Genomic DNA, 19,085 nt, shown 5'->3' on the forward strand with positions numbered 1-19,085 from the left:
GTAGTATGGGATAATTTTAAAAGCCAAAATATTAAATACCTCAAATTTAAAGAGAGATGGATTATGATATGATGGTCTTAATTATTTCCCTAAAAATGGTTTTTTAGCTTCCTGTGCAAAGAAATCCTTGATAGTAATACAATGCTTAGTGTTTTCATGATAGTATTATATGTAAAAATTAGCCTTATTGTTACTTATTGGTATATAGCTCATTCTCTGCTTTTGATAATTTCACCTGTCCTTAATACCTCTTTGAGAATGTGAGTAGATTTAGTAAAAAAAAAAAAAAAAAAGTTAGTCGTTGAGTTAGTGAGTTAGAAATTTGACCAGTTGGTAAGTTTGAAATTTAACAAAAGCTTGGGTTAAATGTGAGATGGCTTAACAAATTATAATTGCTGGCTAAAATGAAAATAGAGCTGTTTCATATCTAAGTTCAGTAGTATTTATATCACAAACTATGATTTTCGTATATAACTCTTTTAAGAAAGTACTTTTATATCAAGTTAACTCCTTGATTATTATTATGTATTTATTAAGGCCCCTCAGATTACAGTTAATGTTTGAGTTTCTTGGAGAAATTGTTAACCTTGGTAATATATGCCAGACACAGCCTATACCTTAGGATGGTCTGCCAGAGTCTTACTGCTGCTTTAATGATTGATTTGTCTTCCCATCTTTCCCTAACTTTCCATGACATGGGTTTTAGTTTCTCAATTCACTGCTGACCTAAGAGGGTCTTGGCAGTTGCAAGCCTGAACTTCATTCCAAATAATGTTCCTTTAACTTAATATTTGAAAAGATCTGAGACCCAAATTGGCTTCTTTGTGTGACCATCACATTGTTCATCCAGTCCCTTTTCCTTCCATCTCAGAGAATGTCAACATCCAGAAATGCTGCCCCATAGGGTGGTCATTTAATCTGTTAATAATTTCACAGTGTAAAAAAATTTGCTTAATCACGTATCTATTCCAATAGTGAAAACTACCTTCTAATTTTTTTTCTGTTCTTCTCATAAATGATTTTCATATAACATGCCAGAACACACAACACCTGTCTGTTAAGAACAGAATTACTAGGCTTTGATTCTTAGTAGTGGTTCCTTCTTTTGGGTAAATATGACAGTTGCTTTTGGTTTAATTACTCATACTTTTAAAATAACTACTTACTAATAATTTCAAGTAGGTAACAAATAGGATGAATACTTAGGAATATTAGAAGGAAAAACTAGTGGGGAAAAATGCAAGAATAACCTCTTCTTTATGTCTGCCCTGGGCCTGGCAAATTTTGTTTGACATTTCATTTCCTGGTATCATAGTCTTTGATGAGGTGGGTGTATATCTTAGTTGTTGGGTCATACTTAACTTTTGTTTTGTTTTGAATTTTCAAGGTTTTATGGGGGGGTTGTATAATCTTTGTTATCCATGAAGATTGTTTATAGTACTAAGGAGATAATACACATTCAGAAAAACCTATATAGATATATTGATACGTGTATTGATTATATACAGATATTACATATAGATGCAGATATTGATGTATACATATTTGAAACTCCTCAGATCCTTAAGCAAGGATTGATTGTGATAAATTGAAATGTTAATTCTCAGTTAAGAAATATGATCTAGTATAAACATTCAATTGTATGTATTATCTTACTTTGGTGTTTTGGAGGCATTTTACAGAATATATCTTGTCTTAAACAGGATATGGCTCTTACAGGTCTGCTTCTAAAAAGGCTAAAAATTTAAAGGAAAGTAAGTACTTGTTCAGTCATCCACTGTTTGAGTATACTATTTGCAGAGGGCGGGTAGGAGGGAAAGTTCTCTATAGTGAAATGCTATATCTGATCATGAGCTCATCAGAATTAGGTCTACATTTGGAAACCATATTTGGTAGACCATAGATCTACCTTGGCTGTGATCTTTTCATGAAAGTCAACTGTTGGGATGCCTGAGTGGCTCAGTTGGTTAATCATCTGCCTTCGGCTCAGGTCATGACCCCAGGGTCCTGGGATCGAGTCCCTCATCGGGTTCCCTGCTCAGCAGAGAGTCTGCTTCTCCCTCTCTCTCTCCCCCTCCCCTGCTCATTCTCTCTCTCTCTCTCTCTCAAATAAATAAATCTTTTTAAAAAGTGACCTGTCTACATGCATATGTTGTGACACAATTTTGTACACAACATAAATTAAAATTGTAATAGTTGTGAATGATAATGAATTAGTAAGCTGAGGATTTCACATGATTATTGAGTTCACTAATGAGTGATTTATATATTAGATACATGGCTAAGTTAATGTGCACAAAACTTTGAGAAGTCAAACTAATGTATGTTACTTATTTATTGAACTTAATTTAACCATGTTTTACACTAAACTTGTCTTGAAAACATCGTTGTTAATGCAAATTGCATTTGCGGTATAGACGATTAACATATTAAGAAATAGCATGCTTTCAAAACTGAAAACTCAGAAATCTGATGTAATAAGATTCTTAACATTTTATTTGTCTAGATCTTTCAAAGCATATATAAGAGGAACACTTCATGTGTATAAAAGGAAAGAATTTCTCCTGCTAGTTTAAAATTTGTGAGAAATCATATATTTCAGTAGGTCCTTCTGTCCTTTTACTCTTCCTTTCTCTTTTCTTTTCCTCCTTCCCTTTTCTTTCTCTTCATCTTTCTGTCCCACCTTTCCTCCTTTACAGAGTCCTTCCTTTTCTCTGCCTCACAAACTGAGAAGTGTTTTTACTATGTAGTAAAGCATTTCCTATTTTAATTAAAGTTTTAAAGTTTATTTTTAAAAGCAGAGCTTAGCTATAGGAAAAATACCTCTATTAGCTTACATTGAAAATCCTTTTCATCATGATGAGGGTAATTATCTCTTACTTCTAAGAAGTAAGCCATAGCTAATTTCTGACTCTGTGTCCATGTTTAAAGTAACTTAAAATCAGCTTGGCCAGTTCTGACGTCTGCTTATGTAATGCGGCATCCGTACTCTTCACTAGGTGTTCATTTTAGCTACAGATGCTTCATATAAAACAGGGTAGAGTAGCTTTCAAAAGGATGTACACATCAAAGTGTAACTTGAACTCAGTTTTTACATTGCATGAGGAATCCTTAATGGAGTAGAACTAACAAATTTGCTTTTCCCCCTAATACATTGTCATTGTAAAGTTTAAAGATTTTTTGACTTCCATGACTTCCTAAGTCATATCATATCATATATAAATGAATAGTTTTATTACTTTGGAGTGTTTTAACAATGCCCATATTAAATATTATTGAAATCCATATTCTGCATAATAAGGAAGGTTTCCTTTAATTACAATTCTGGGGACTAATGATGCTGCTTTTGGAAGAGTAAAAAAAACTATTTAAATAAAGCACTGTATTTTTAAGTTGGAATACCATGGTCTCACTCATTTTGTAGTTTAGCTAATACCTATTCATGAGGCCAACCAAGTTTATCATTTTTTAAGACCTGGTTCCTAAGAGGGCTTTAAAGTAACTACAGTGATTGTAGCTGTTAGCCACAGTGTATCCTCTTTTGCTAGTGAATTCTTTGAAGCAGAATGCCTCTTGCCTCCCCTCGCCACAATCTCCTTTCCATTTCTCAGATAAACTCACCTAAATTACACAAGAATTCATCTTTGATGTATATGATCCTCTTAGAACCCCATTTAAAAATCACCACTTCAATGTACTAAATAAATGTTTGTGCTATTTTAAAACTTCCATTATGAAAAAGAAACCTGTAATTTGACTTGCTGAATTGGTGGTATTGGATTATTACGATCTTGAAATAAAATACTCTTGGGATACATCGGCCTACTTTGGATTCTATAGACAGTTCTCTGTACATATTATATTCCCCAAATTTCACATTTTTGGGGGGAGATGGGGGCTTGTATGCAGGGGAGGGGGGGAGAAAGAGGGAAAGAATCCCAAGCTTACTCCCCACTGGGTGCAAAGCCCAGTCTCATGACCCTGAGATCATAACCCAAGCTGAAACCAAGAGCCCCATGCTCAACCGACTGAGCCACCCAGGTGCCCCACCATTCCAGATTCTAAGTTAAGAATTTGCAAGAGGAAGAGTTTCCTCTTACTGCAGAGTCCCTTCTCCCCATTTAGGTCATAGCAGTGTGGATGGCAATCAGAGGTTCCAAGCTAGTAAGGAAGGACAAAGGAAGATGAGCAGTTCCTTTGCTACCCTGACTGGTGGAGAGGTTTCTGAGAAAGCTCAGCAACAGTAGACACGTGAGTCTGTAATCTGGGTAGCAGTTTATCAATAAGGACTTTATTTATGACCCAGACACTATATTTAAGTAAGATAGACTACTTCTATTTTATATAACCCCTTATTATTAAATTCCATGTCCATTTTAGTACACCTTACCCCCTTTTAACTAGCATTTTTAAATTTCAGAACCTTTTGGCTTTATTTTAAGTATCAGAGCATGAATTTTAAATGAGTTTTGGTGAACATTTAAGGCAAAGTTATTTACATTTCCATGGACAACGTTAAAATTGCCAGTATGCTATACAACTTTTTAAAGAAAAACCTGTAATTTTTTTTTTTAATTAATGAGGGTGGGACTATTTCTCTGATCCTTATTGTTTGGGGGCTCTTAACCTCCTTTAATTCTTTTTTTCAATTCTGAAAGGAAATATAATTAACATTTTTTTTAAAATCATGAAGTAAACATATGGTATGGTGAATACTTATAAATCAAACTATGATGAATCTAGGCTATCACCCCAGAAGGATTCCTCTCACAATCCATATGAGGTCTTTTTACATTATTTTCTTTTCTCATAGCAGCTTGATTGAGGTATAAGTTTGTTATCATAAGCTTCCCCCTTTAAAAGTGTACTATTCATTGATTTTTTTCCCTTTTATTTTTAGAATATTCAGAGAGTTGGTGCAACCACCACTACTATATAATTACAGAACATTTTTATCATCCCAAAAAGAAACCGTATACCACATTAGCGTCATGCCTCATTCTCCCTTTCCTCCAGCCTATGGCAACTAAACTGCTTTCTGTCTCTGTTTGCCTGTTCTGAACATTTTGTATAAATGGAATCTTATAATATATGGCTTTTTGTGTCAGGCTTCTTTTACTTGGATTATATTTCCATGGTTCATCAGTGTTTTCGAATGCTTCAGTACATTCCTTTTTATTGCCAACTAATATTCCATTGCAGGAAAAAATTATGTTTCGTTTATCCATTCACCAATTGATGGACATTTGGATTGTTTCTACCTTTTGGTTATTATGAGTAACTGCTGCTCTGAACATTAGTGTGCAAGTTTTTGTGTGGACATATATTTTCATTTCTCTTGGGTAGATACGTAGGAGTGGAATTGCTGGGTTATGTGGTAATTCTGTGTTTAATCTTTTGAGGAACTGCCGGACTGCTTTCCAAATCATCTGAACCATTTTACATTCTCACCAACAATGTTCAGTGGTTCCCATTTGTCTCCATCCTTGCCAACACCAGTTATTTTCTGTCATTTTAAGTATAATTGCCTTAACAGCTATGAAGGGGTATATATTTTTGGTTTTGATTTGCACTTCCCTAATTACTGATGATGTTAAACATCTTTTCATGTGCTTACTGGTTATTTGTATGTCATCTTAGGAGAAATATCTTCAAATTCTTTGCTAATTTTTTAATTTGGTTGTCTTTTTGCTGTTGATTGTAAAAGTTTCTCTATTTTGGTTATGAATTCTTTATCAGATACATGATTTGCAAATATTTTCTCGCATACCGTGATTTTCTTTTCATTTTCTTGCTGGTGTCTTTGAAGTACAGAGATTTTTCATTTTGATGAAGACTAGCTTACTTTTCCTTTGGTCATTTGTGCTGTTGGGTTGTCATATCTTCTTAAGAAACTATTGCATAATTCAAGGCCATAAAGATTTCCTCCTGTGTTTTCTTCTAATTTAATAGTTTTAATACATTGCTTTTTTTTTTCATTTATTCTTCAGAGTAGTCAAGTGCTGTTTTTTTTTTAATTTTTTAATCACCAGATTACTTCAGCAGGGAGAACTGTGAAATATTTGTCACTTGTTTTCATCTGCTACTTCTAAAAAAAAAAATCACCAAAATTTATGAAATCTGCTTTTTTTTTTTTTAAAGTAAACTCTTTACCCAGCGTGGGGCTTGAATTCACAACCCCAAGATCAAGAGTCGTACGCTGTACTGACTGAGCCAGCCAGGCACTCCTGCGAAATCTACTTTTGATGATACTTCAGTGCGATGAATTTTTAAAATTATTTGTGTCAGAAACATAATTTTCCATGTTCCCACGTTATAAACTTTATTTAGCAGCACTGGAAAAGCCACAGACCACGCTAAGAGGGCTAAGGATCTTTGTAGAGCTTCACTAGCTCCTGGCCCAGGGTTAGAAGGACTTTTCTAGTGGATGAGACTCTTAACTGAGCATCGAGAGAGCAGAATTTCAGTTCTGTGGTCAGTACAACCTCTTTTACTCAAATGTTTTTTCTTGCTACTTTGATTTCTTTATTTACACAAATTAAAAGTGCTGCCTAATTATTGTACATAAGTATACCATAAAGATAGAAATAGTCTATACATAAAAGTGCCCTTTTATTCTTCAGTAGAAAACAGTTTATTAATTGCATCACTCTTGTTTGCACCTTTTTAGTGTGGATTTGGGTAAAATTCACAAAGATATTTTAAAGCTCATATAGATCGTAAAATTTAAACTATGATTCTCTTGGTATGGTTTTCAAATCTTTTGGAAGAAACTTTAGAAGAAGTAAGATAATTATTACTAAAAACATCAATCCTAGCACTTTTGTAGGAAGCTTCTCATTTGGCCACTTTACTGATAATTTCATATAAAAAATTTAAAAGCCATAACTTGTTTTATAAATCAACTTTTATGTAGCATTCAATTGATCTCAATCTTGAGTAAGAGGGTGCTTCCCTCTAACACATTTTATTCAGGGAATGGATATGAGGAAGACACAAACTGTTAACCTGTATTTGAAGAATATTTGCCTTAACTATTTATGTGACAAAATATATTTGGCATTGTCTAGACAGAATTATAATAAATATAACAATTTAAATAACACAAAACACAAACTTCAAACCAGATGTATGGATATAATTCTGATGAGTGCTTTCATTTAATCATAGTCTCAATTAAGATACTACTTCTTTGACGATTAAGTGTCCTTGACTATAATAATGACAGCTTTTCAAATGTTAATTATTATTTTTTAGTGTTGGGAATATTAAAAGTGGACTTCAGTACTCTGGTATCATAGCTACAGAAAGTGCTTATTTTCAGGTCTTCTACATCCCTACATAGAAGATAAAAGTAGTCTGATTAAGTAGCACAGACTTCCCCCACACTCCCCACCAGCTCCTCTCCTTGCCTCCCCCCCCCCCCCCACTTCCCACCATCAAAAGGACTGTTTACTGTAAAGGTCTAAAAGCATTCATTTGAAAATGGTCTGTTCTTTTTACTTAATGAAGTATTATAATTGTGTATATTCTTAAGCTAATTTTAATATGAGGCTTCTTTTGTAAAGCTTGTGATACAAAATTTGACATGCATGAATATATCTTAGGCCAAATATGCATGTGACAGTTTGAAGCACGTATCATGTGTCATTGTTGGTAATATCTGGCAGCATATCCTGTGTAAACCCCTGTTTTCTTTTTCTTTCTGCCACATATTTATTCTAATTAACGAGATTTCAAAGGGAACTGATGCTTGAATACCAATTATTTTTCATTTTCTCTGTTACTGATTCTGTGAGGACTGATGTTACCTTTCTTTGATTCCACAGTTATCAGTGGTTTAAAAGGGAGGAATGAAAATCAATTCTTGTTAAGCACCTGTTGTAGTAGGTGTTTTATGTGTCTCATCTTATTTAATTATCATGGCAGTCATTCAAAGATACATATTATTGCCATTTTTCAAATTCAGAAACAGACTGCCGAAGATTGGTGTAATTTGCCCAAGGTATACAGTCAGTCATGTTGTGAGTTGGGACTCCACCAAGGCTTTGTTAATTTCACTACATTTGGCATTCCAAGCTCTAGATGCTCTAGCCCGCTTTTGTCCCCCCATTCACTCATTTCTCACAGGTATCATTATACGGGGCAGCTGCTCTCTGAATCCTTTAGTGAGGAGGGACATGTGAAAGAAAGGATTGATACTGCGCTTTGCCTGAAATGGCTTTATCTCTTTCTCTATTTAAAAAAATACTATGTATTTCAAATTGGAAACTTTAGAACCTTCTATATTCCCTCCTTTGTTTGCATCCTCTTTTGAAACTCCCTACTGTTTTCATACCTTAAATTCTACCACATTTAGCATATTTTCCTTTGTACCTACTGGTGTATATCTTCCACTCTTAGAAGATGAAATCACGGAACCAGTTACAGCTTTTTGTTTTTATTTTTGTTTGGTTCTAGCTGCCCAAAAAGTGCAGTTAAATTTTGTGCTCAGGCTTTTAAATTTTCTCTTATAGCACTTTGTACATATTTCTGTTACCATTTGACACTGTATTACAATTATTTATGTGTACTTTATTCATTTTGTTTCTACCAACAGCAGTGCCCTAGTAAGTAAGTACTCAGTAAATGCTTAATGAGTAAAGATTTCTGACGTAATTTACCCCCTGCCCTCTCTGGTCATTAGTCAGAGGTCCTGTATGTGGGTACTGCTATTGGGATAATTTTATTCAAACTACATGTGTTAATAGTTTTTGTTGTCACTATACACATGCTTTGGTATAAGCATTCTCAGTTTTTTTAAACATAGGCAGGAAATAAGTACAGTATTCTTCATTGCAGTTTATCTTTGTAATGCCTGTCACTGCTGTTAATGGAGTATCAGTGACTGTGTGATTCTGTGAAGTATGGTATTGTGGATTTGGATTTTTGTTGTTGTTTTTACCTCGGAATCTATAAGAAAAGTTACATCAGTCTTCATCATTGTTACCATCTTGGTAACAATGAACTTTCACTGCTTATCATGTAAAGCTTTTCAAATTATTAAATTTAGTTCATACTTTAAAATTGTGTGTCAAATGAAAGTACACTGATTTTGTTGGTGAGCTTTTTGATATTGGAGGTAGCTTCTGTGCGTGGATGACATACAGTTATTTGTGTTATGTTGGAGTTTTAAATGGTAAAATCTAGTTTTTATAATGTCTTTCAGTTTAATTTATGCTGGTTATAAATATAGTAATTTTTATATACAAATGAGAGCAATCCTTTTTACTTCTTACTATTTATCTAATTTATCCTCCTTCAGATTCAGTTCTTCTAAAAGACTTAGAACTATTTATATGGCTATTGAAACAAATCAAATTATATTCTTTGTTAATCAACACATAGACTTTGCTAATTTGTTAAGTTCAGTATAGCTGATTTTTAAAAAAATACCTACATATCTAACAAATGAAACCCTCTGCTATACTTACAGAACTCTTATAAATCAAAAAAATTATAAATGTAGTGAATGATTAATCATCCTATTTCTGAGAACTTACAAAGTATACACACAAAGTAGCTAATGACGTAGAAACTTGTTACACCTGGGGAAATGCAACATATATAAAGTATAAATAAAATACTTGTTTAAGAATACCCATCTAAGGCTCACCGGAGCAAATGATCACTTTACAGGGTTTCAGGTCAGTGGTTGGAGATCCTGAACCTAGATACTACTACTAGGATGATTCTGTCCAAGCATTTTTTTTTTTTAAGATTTACTTATATATTTGAGAGAGAGAGAGAGAGAGAGCGCGTGCGTGCACAAGCGGGGGAAGGGACAGAGGGAGAGGGAAAGAGAATCTCAAGCAGATGCCCCGCTGAGCGAGGAGCCCAACACAGGGCTCAACCTCAGGACCCTGAGATGATGACCTGAGCCAAGACAAGAGTCAGACGCTTAACTGACTGAGCCACGCAGGCATCCTTGATTCTGTGCAAGCTTTTATAACAACCAGGTCCTTTGTCATCATCAGATTCTGCCTGCTGTTTCAGCGGGAGACCCCTAACCCCGTACTCCTTCCCACCTTCCTGACTTTTACTGAAGGCCATTTTTAAGGTTCACAACCCAGTGAATTATCGTGCACCTAGTGAGCATCTTTTAGGTTGTATCCTTGCTGAATTTTTGTTTTTCTCTTTCGTAACTTTTAGTCTCATTTTGTTTCAGTGAATAGAATCTCCTTTTACTATCTGATGGGATTCTTCCTCCTCTTTATGGTCATTGACTCCATGGTCAGTGAGCCAGATGTGTACCCTTCTAGCTGTAAATTGTAATTTTTGACAAAACCAACATTTCTAATTCATATTATATGTTAATACAACATATATGACCAAAACAGTAAAATATCGGTAATGCCATGTAGTGACAGGATGGCTGTGAGATTAGTATATCTTCTTATAATCCTGCATGTTTTGTTTTATGACTCAATACAAAATACATATTTGTATTCAGTACATTTCTATTGAGTGTCAGGTCACATTTGATGAGAACATTAACAGCGCTTATTGAGCATTTACTATGTGCTAGTCATTGTTCTAAATGCTTTACATCAGTTTAACATGTATAATCTTCACATGCAGTTTTAAGAAATAATACAGAAAGATCTTTATACCCTTCACTTGGTTTCCTCCATTCTTGACATCTTGTATAACTATAATATAATATCATAACCAGGAAACTGACATTGATACAACCCACAAACCTTGTTCATATTCCATTAGTTTTGTTCCAACACAAACATTCCTTGGACTACCCTTTTTTTTTTTTTTTTTAAGATTTTATTATTTAAGACAGAGAGAAAAAGAGGGAGGGGGAGGGGAGCAGAAGCAGGCTCCGCACTGAGCAGGGAATCCAATGCAGGGCTCTATCCCAGGACCCTGGGATCATGACCTGAGCTGAAGGCCGCTGCTTAACCGACTGAGCCACCCAGGTGCCCCGGGGCTACCCTTTTATAGCCACAGACACCTACCTAACTTCTTCCTCTCCCTAACCTCTGACAACCATGAATTTGTTCTCATTTCTGAAATTTTATCATTTTACTAATGTTATATAAATGGAATCATACAGTATGTATGTTTGACATTGGCTCTTTCCATGCAGCATAACTCCCTTGAGTTCCATACAAGTTATTCCATATATTAATAGGGTTGTTCATTATTATAATAATTTATTATTATTATTACTGCTGAGTAGAATTCCATGGTATAGATATACCATAGATAGTTTAACCATTCACCTGCTGAAGGACATTGGGATTATTTCCAGTTTGGTGGTATTACAAGTAAAGCTGCTATGAACATTTATGTATGAGCTTTTTGAGAACCTAAGTTTGCATTTCTCTGGGAATACCCAAGTGTATAATTGCTGAGTCATATGGTAGATACATGTTTGGTTTTGTAAGAAACTACCACAGTCTTTTCCAGAGGGGCCTTTACCATTTTACATTTTCACCAGCAACGTATGAGTGATCTAGTGTCTCCACGTGCTCACCAGCATTTTATTTTAGACATTTTTGTAGGTGTGTAGTAATGCATTGGGGTATGGCAATTTGCATTTCCTTAATGGCTAATGATGTGTCAAACATCTTTTCATGTGCTTTTTTGGCTGTCTGTATATCCTCGTTGGTAAAATGTCTGTCTTTTGCCCATTATCTAGTTGAATTCTTTGCTTTTTTTACTGTTGCAATTTTAGAGTTCTTTATGTGTTCTAGAAATAAGAACTTTATTGGAACTGAGGTTACAGATATTCTCTCCCAGTCTATGGCTTGTCTTTTCATCTTCTTAGGATCTTTAACAGAACAAAAGGGTTTTTTTTTATTATTATTATTTTCATGATGTCCAGTGTATCAGTATTTCCTTTAAGCTGAATTTCATGATTTAGCATCCAGACAATTGAACTTAAGAGAAAATAAGATTTGAATAAACTTAAGTCTGCTAAACTGGGATAAAACTAAAACTGTTGATCATGTCTTAGGATGTGTATTTAGGTGGTCATATGTACCATGATTGTGCTGTGCTTGTATTTTATTATTTCAGAAACTCTACAATGTAGATATTATGTCCGTTTATGCCTGTGCATATATGTGTACATATATATAATTCCTGTTTTATAGTTGAGGAAACTGAGGCACAAGAAAGTTGGGTAACTGTGCCAATGGGTCTGTAATAAATGACAGAACCTGGACTTAAAGCCAGTTCTTTCTGGCTCCAAAGCCTGTGCTCTTCAACAACTGCCTCGCATTTTTGTTGCAGTACGTACTTTATGAACTCATAAGAATCAAACTTGGTCTTAATGATATATCCATTGTCCCTTTTACTCTTAAAGTCCATACATTGTCTTATCTTTCAGCCTAACATAATAAGTCGGCATTTCTTGTTTTATCAGCTTTAATGTTAACCTGTTTGGTTAACCTGTTTGGCTGTGTTGGAAATAAACCTTTTCCCTGTCTCTTATTTCTTAGATAGAAGATTAATAATAGGATTAGCTTCCAGTTTACACAATAGTTGTAACACACATCATCTTTAAGAATTTGAGGGTAACTCTTGAACTGTCACTTTAAGAAAATGTATAAGATTCACTAAACTTTTACAGATTTAACATTTTTATAAATTTGATTCCTTTGCCTCTGTTCCATGTATCTACAAGGCAAAATCAACCACATAACATTTCCATACAGGAAAAGTTATTGTTTCATTGGTGAGGGTACATGAGAAGAGGAGGGATGAGGAGCAGCCAGCCAGTAGCACCCCAATTTTATGTTCTATTTGGTGTATTTAAGAAATGAGTAACATATTTGTTAAAGTAGCAAGGGCAGTTTCAAAGATGAGTTTATGAAGTCATACTATTTCTTATGAGAGAGCAATACTACCTCTTGGAAGTCACTGAAAATAGTTTGCATACTCACAAAGAAATGGCTAGATTAAGTATTGTCTTATGTTACTGTTGGAGCAGCTTTCTTGTCTGTCAGGCTAAGATTCAGATTACATGGATATTGTTAGTATTGTCCAGTTTCATGTATACTAAATCAGAGTTTGCGGAATTCATGTTCGTAAAGTTTTTTCTATCTTTAAAATTCTTGATATATTCAAGAGGAAGATAGCTTTTAAATACTTCTAGCATATTAGTCTTGTCTGCAGAACTTCAGCTTAGGTTTAATGAGATCTGCCAAGAAGTTTGCATGAATCTACCCTCCATTCTCATTGCCCTTCTGAACCTCTGTCCAGTACTTGAATGCATGATCCATCTGTGAAGGGCTTTTGTTTTAAGGGGCAGTAACTCCCAAAATTGAGTCGTTTTCATAATCTTTGGTGTAACTTACTCAGACACTTAACTGCTCTTTTCTAGAATACTAAATTTTAATAAGAATATAAAGGTAGTCTGATAAATATTAAATAGAAGATGTTTATTACATTTTTGATTGAGGTATTTGGGTAATTGTTCTTTTAAAGTAAGGTTGTTGTTACATGAGAAACAGCACTTTGATGAGAGTTTTTTTGGTTACTGTTCCACAGAACTTAGAATATGTTAATACTACAAGGCCTTTTCTCCTCCACCCAAGCAAATAACATCATTATAAAGGTTGTTGAAGTTATACCTTTATTATCACTGCTCAGATTTGGGAGAGTAGAAAAAGAGAGCTACAGAGAAATTATAGGCCATTTTTCTAGGAATAGGAGTGAAGGACACTTTCTGGTTTTTGATATCTAGCTAAGCCCACTTGGGGCCTTTTTAGCCTATCGCTTTCAGGTTGTTATAATATGTATTTTTATAGCTATTCACCTCACAGTTTTGTCACTAAGTAGGGAGTGAATAAATCTTGAAAAAAATTTTTTTGACTTTGCTGAAAATCTTAGTGTTTTCAGATCAGACTATGCATGATACACTTTAACTTTATTTTTTTTTAATTGGGCGTATAGTCCTGACCCTCCTTTTCCTCTGCCCCAACCCCAGTTGTCATCACGTAGGCTTGCATTATTCAGACAGCCTCTCACCCGTCTTCCTGATGTTACCTCTTAACCAAGTCCTCGTACACAGTGCTGCTTTCCATTAGCTTTCAGAAAAGCCTCTTTCATCGCGTCACTTCCTTTGCTAAAAAGTCTTAAAAGCCTCTTCATTGCCTGAAAGATAGAAAACCGTAAGTGGGTGGTGGCTATTTTAAATTATTACTACGGTCCTCTATTCATTTATTTCTTCTCTGAACTCCCCGAGCCCTTATTGTCGTCACATAGTTAATCCTTGATTGTGCATCACATCGTTCTGTTTCATCTTGTATGAAATGTATGAACTTCCTAAATTGAAGGATATCAGTCATACTTTTTAAAAAAATCCATAGAGTTCAATTAGTGAAATGAATTGCTTTATATTCAATGCATATTAATGATCAAGATTTTATCAAGTTATCAAGGCTTTTTTACACAGATACTTAACTATTATTGGAATACTATTTTTAACATTTATTTATGTGTCCACTGAATATACAGTATAAAGCTGGGAAAGGTAGGGGGGCCTGGGTAGCTCAGTCAGTTAAGCGTCCCAACTGTTGATCTCAGCTCAGGTCTTGATCTCAGGGTCCTGAGTTTGATACTGGCGTTAGGCTCCATTGTGGGTGTGAAATCTCCTTTAAAAGAAACAAAAAAAAAAAAAGCTGGGGAAAGGTAGCTCACAAGCTTGTAATCATGTCTATTTTTCTTACATTTTAGTTTATGTCCATATTAAAAGCAGATTATTTTTTATACAAAATCTATAAGAGTAATATTGAAGAAATTGAGGTGTACCTCTGTGATTAAAAAAGAAGCAAACTTATCTTTAATGGTTAGGTATTTGAAATCATTTTATCATAAAGCACTATATGAAAATATATGAAAAATATGTAAAAATTTTTTAAAATACTGTATGTAAATACTACATGTAAAAATGAATATATGAGTATATTTACTTATCAAGTATTCTTATAAAATATATGGCATTGTTCTCTTCTTGTATGTTTTTATGATTTTTTATCCATGGAGACTTAAATATAAAAACTTAACATCTTAAAATAACAGTTGGGGACAGGGTGTTTATTATCTTTAACATTCATTCATTCATTCTCTCTCCCTCTCTCTCTCTCTCTGTGTCTCTTTCTGTGTGCTTGGCATAGTTCTTCACTCTTTTCCACAACAAACTGAAGAGATACAGAATGTCCCAATTTTCCAAAGAAACTGGATGCAAAATCATAAGAGTGCATAAGTGATCGTGCTGTTCATACAGTGGCTGATTTCAGGGCCTCTGCACTGTGTGTCATGAGGCTTTCCTCATCATTGTCATGCTCCTATAAATGAAACTGAATTTTAAAAGTGGGCAGTACGTTGAAATTATTAGCAGTAAATTATGACATACTGCTAATAATAGTTGTCAGAGGAAATGCTATATCTGGTATTTTGAAAATTTTTTTTGGATTCTGATTTATTTTTCTTTTTAATTTTTTGAATATAGTTGATATACACCATTAACATTAATTTCAGGTGTACAACATAATGATATGACAACTCTCTACATTATGCTGTGTTCACCACAAATGTGGTTACCATCTGTCCCCACACAACGCTATTACAGTACCATTGACTGTATTCCCTGTGCTGTACCTTTTATCCTTGTGACTTATTCATTCCCTAACTGGAAGCCTGGATCTCCCACGCCCCTTCACCCACTTTTCCCATTCTCCCACTTTTCCCATTCTCCCACTTTCCTCGCCTCTGGCAACCGTCAGTTTGTTCTCTATTTATAAGTCTGTTTCTTGAAAATTTTCAAATGTATAGAAAAATTAAAATAATAAAACAACTAAGACTGTATACCGTTCACCTAGATTCACCAGTAGTTAACATTTTCCCACATTTATACTCAGGTGTGCTTGTGCTCACTCAACCGTTTGAAGGTATGTTTCAGACAGCATAGCCCCTCATCCCTAAATATGTAAGCGTGAATTTCTTAAAGGATATTGTCCTTATAATCATTAAGAATTTGACGTTAATTCAGTAATATTATCTAATGTTCATTATGCATTTCCCCAGTTATTCCAGAAATGTCTTTTATAGCTGATTTTTCCCTCCCACCCAGTATTCAGTCAAGATTTATTTTTGTATTTAGTTGTTATATCTCACCGATCCTTTTTAATCTTTTTATATTGTTTTGTTCTTCCTTTGACTTATTTGAAGAGTTGAAGCCAGTTGTCTTGTGTTTTCTTTTCTCTCCTTTTTTGGCCAGTTGTCTTTAGAATGTCACACATTTTGGATTTGTCTGATTGCTTCTCATGATTAGATTTACTTGATTTTATGTTAAGCATTTTTGGTACTGTTACCACATTCGTGATATTGTATATGCTTCTGATAACACTATCTCCGGAGGCATCTGATGCCAGCTTTAAATTTCTGATCTATTAATTTGTAATTCACAGCAACAAAGACTTAATTGTTGGAATTCTTTTTTCATTTTCCAAATAGACAACAACTGAACGACCTTTCATTCAGAAGCTTTTTCGTCCTGTGGCTGCAGATGGACAATTGCATACACTGGGCGATCTCCTCAAAGAAGTTTGTCCTTCTGCAATTGCTCCTGAAGGTAATACAGTCAGCAACATTAAAACAGTTCTTTCATTTCTTTTTGTTAACTGAAGTGTAACATAAGCATTCTGCATTTATAAATAACATTTACTGGTTACTTTAGGAAAATATTTTCATTATCTCGTAGGGAACAGTCTTTTGAAACAGAAGCATTTGATGTTTAATTTATTATTTTATAAATTGACACTAACAAATTAAGGAATTGACTCTAACAAATTAAGGAATTGACTCTCTTTGGCAAAATAAAATAAACTGCTTTTTAATTACTCTCTTACCACATCTCTGGTGCCCTGGGTCTTTCATTTGTGGGTTCAGTTCTGGTAAATACTGTTTTACATTTTGCATTGTGTCTCTTCATTCTAAAGGAATAAGAGATGGTAAAAAAATTTTCTTTCCTTTGGTTGATATTTTAAAGTTCAAAATACTAAATAATAGATAAGTATTTTCTTTGAATTTTCTACCACTTCCTAATGTTTCAGCATTGTTCTCTTAGGCATTGACATTTCCCATGTGCAATTAAGAACTTACCCTATTTCATAGTCCTCATTTTGTAGTTTAGGTTAAAATTAATTTCTTGTAGGCAACGGAAAAATATAAAAATTGCTGAATTCTGTTTTATTAATTGCAATATAAGGAACACAAAGAAAATGCAGAGAATAATAAAAGAAAAAAAATGCTATCATCCCCTAACTCATAGAGACCACAATTGACACACACATGCATATAGACACTTGTGTATTTAAGAGGAGTATATATGTGTTTATAAAATTGTATGTCCTGCTGCATCTTTCACCTAACACAACATGAGCATAGTTTTAGTCAAGAAGAATTCTTTGACGCTGTTTTTTTAAATAGCAGCACTATGGTCCTTCATATCGATGTACTGTAATTTGATCATCACCCTATTAATGATGCAATCAGAGTTCTGTTGGTTACCAAGCAATTGGGGAAATTTCAGTGGAATGTTACTATATTTGTTAATATGTTGTACAGACTTGTATTTATTATATAGAGAAATTTTTAACTTGCTACTTTATATACTTTATGGAAAGAGGTTAGGCATTAATAAATATATTAATATTACTATAACAATATAACTTCAGTAGATAATGGTATGTTTCTTATTAACATATTCTAAGTTGGGGTGATTGTATTATTACTTATGTGACTAACTGTATCATACAGTTCAAAAAGCATGTAGTGTGTGGGGCGCCTGGGTGGCGTAGTCGTTAAGCGTCTGCCTTCAGCTCAGGGCGTGATCCCGGTGTTCTGGGATCGAGCCCCACATCAGGCTCCTCTGCTAGGAGCCTGCTTCTTCCTCTCCCAGTCCCCCTGCTTGTGTTCCCTCTCTCGCTGGTTGTCTCTCTCTGTCAAATAAATAAATAAAATCTTTAAAAAAAAACAAAAAAAACAAACATGTAGTGTCTAAAGAAATAGTTTGCCTAACAACCATAATTGGAAACAAAGTGGGACTAGGAGAATGCTGATATTTCAGCCTAAATGACTAAACAAAGAATATGGAACTCAAAATAGGTCCTTTGGTTTATGACTGTAACTATTTCCCTTAATCAGATGTGCTTGCCTTTTCTGGCATTCCTGTGTCTAGCTCTTCTAGTGTGCACAAATGCTCAGTAGGAGGAGTGGAGGGGGACATCTCAAATACCATCAGAACCAGTACCAGCAAGGATTAATGAAAAAGATCACTGCTACTCAAAATTGTTGAAATTAAACAAGTTGCATTGGTTTAAGAGGTTATCAATATTACTGTATAAGGTCTTACTGTATCATTTGTCACCACTGTGCTCTACTAGACTCCATAGGCAAGGTTGTTGATGGTGTCTTACATATCTTCATATCTCTCATGCTAGGGTAAAAACGTTTGCTCAGTATTTCACGTACTGAATTCTTTCCTTGTGTCATTACCTGACAGTATTTAGGATCGTTAAATCATGGCATAGTTAACATTAAGTTGATTATAATACCATAGGAGAAATTGTAGTCTATCTGTATTGCTGTGTAATTTTAGTTTTCAGTAAGAGTTTCAGTTAAATAAGTTTTTGGTACTTCAATTTTTAGTTTTAATAAATTTGTAAGTTGTGCAACTATCACCATAATCTAGTTTTAAAACATTTCTACCACTTCAAAAATTCCCTTGTGCTTGTTTGCAGCTAATCTCTGCTCCTACTGTCAGTTGTAGACAGCTAGTGGTGTGCTTTCTGTCTCTGTAATTTACCTCTTCTGGATATTTTGCATAAATGCAATCGTATGAAATTGCAACTGGTTTTTTCACTTAGTGTAATGTTTTTGGGTTTCATCCATATTGCAGCATGTATCAGTAGTTTGTTCCTTTTTATTACTGAATAGTAATCAGTTGGGTATATATTTTGTTCATTCACTGACCGATGGGTATTTGGATTGTTTCCAGCTTTTCACTTTATGTATAATGC

General features: G+C 34.3%; 1 protein-coding gene across 2 annotated transcripts in view; it reads left to right on the plus strand.

The window, feature by feature from the left end:
- The window catches only part of ATG5 (autophagy related 5), a 124,254-nt gene that overhangs the window by 88,161 nt on the left and 17,008 nt on the right, over positions 1-19,085 (plus strand). For both annotated transcript variants that reach the window (XM_026511715.4, XM_048225910.2), the window contains one exon: positions 16,519-16,636. In XM_026511715.4, the coding sequence (XP_026367500.1) occupies positions 16,519-16,636 (118 nt within the window). The remainder of the gene's footprint in view (positions 1-16,518; positions 16,637-19,085) is intronic.

The sequence above is a fragment of the Ursus arctos genome, unplaced genomic scaffold (genome assembly GCF_023065955.2).
Source record: "Ursus arctos isolate Adak ecotype North America unplaced genomic scaffold, UrsArc2.0 scaffold_13, whole genome shotgun sequence".
Taxonomy (NCBI): Eukaryota; Metazoa; Chordata; class Mammalia; order Carnivora; family Ursidae; genus Ursus; species Ursus arctos.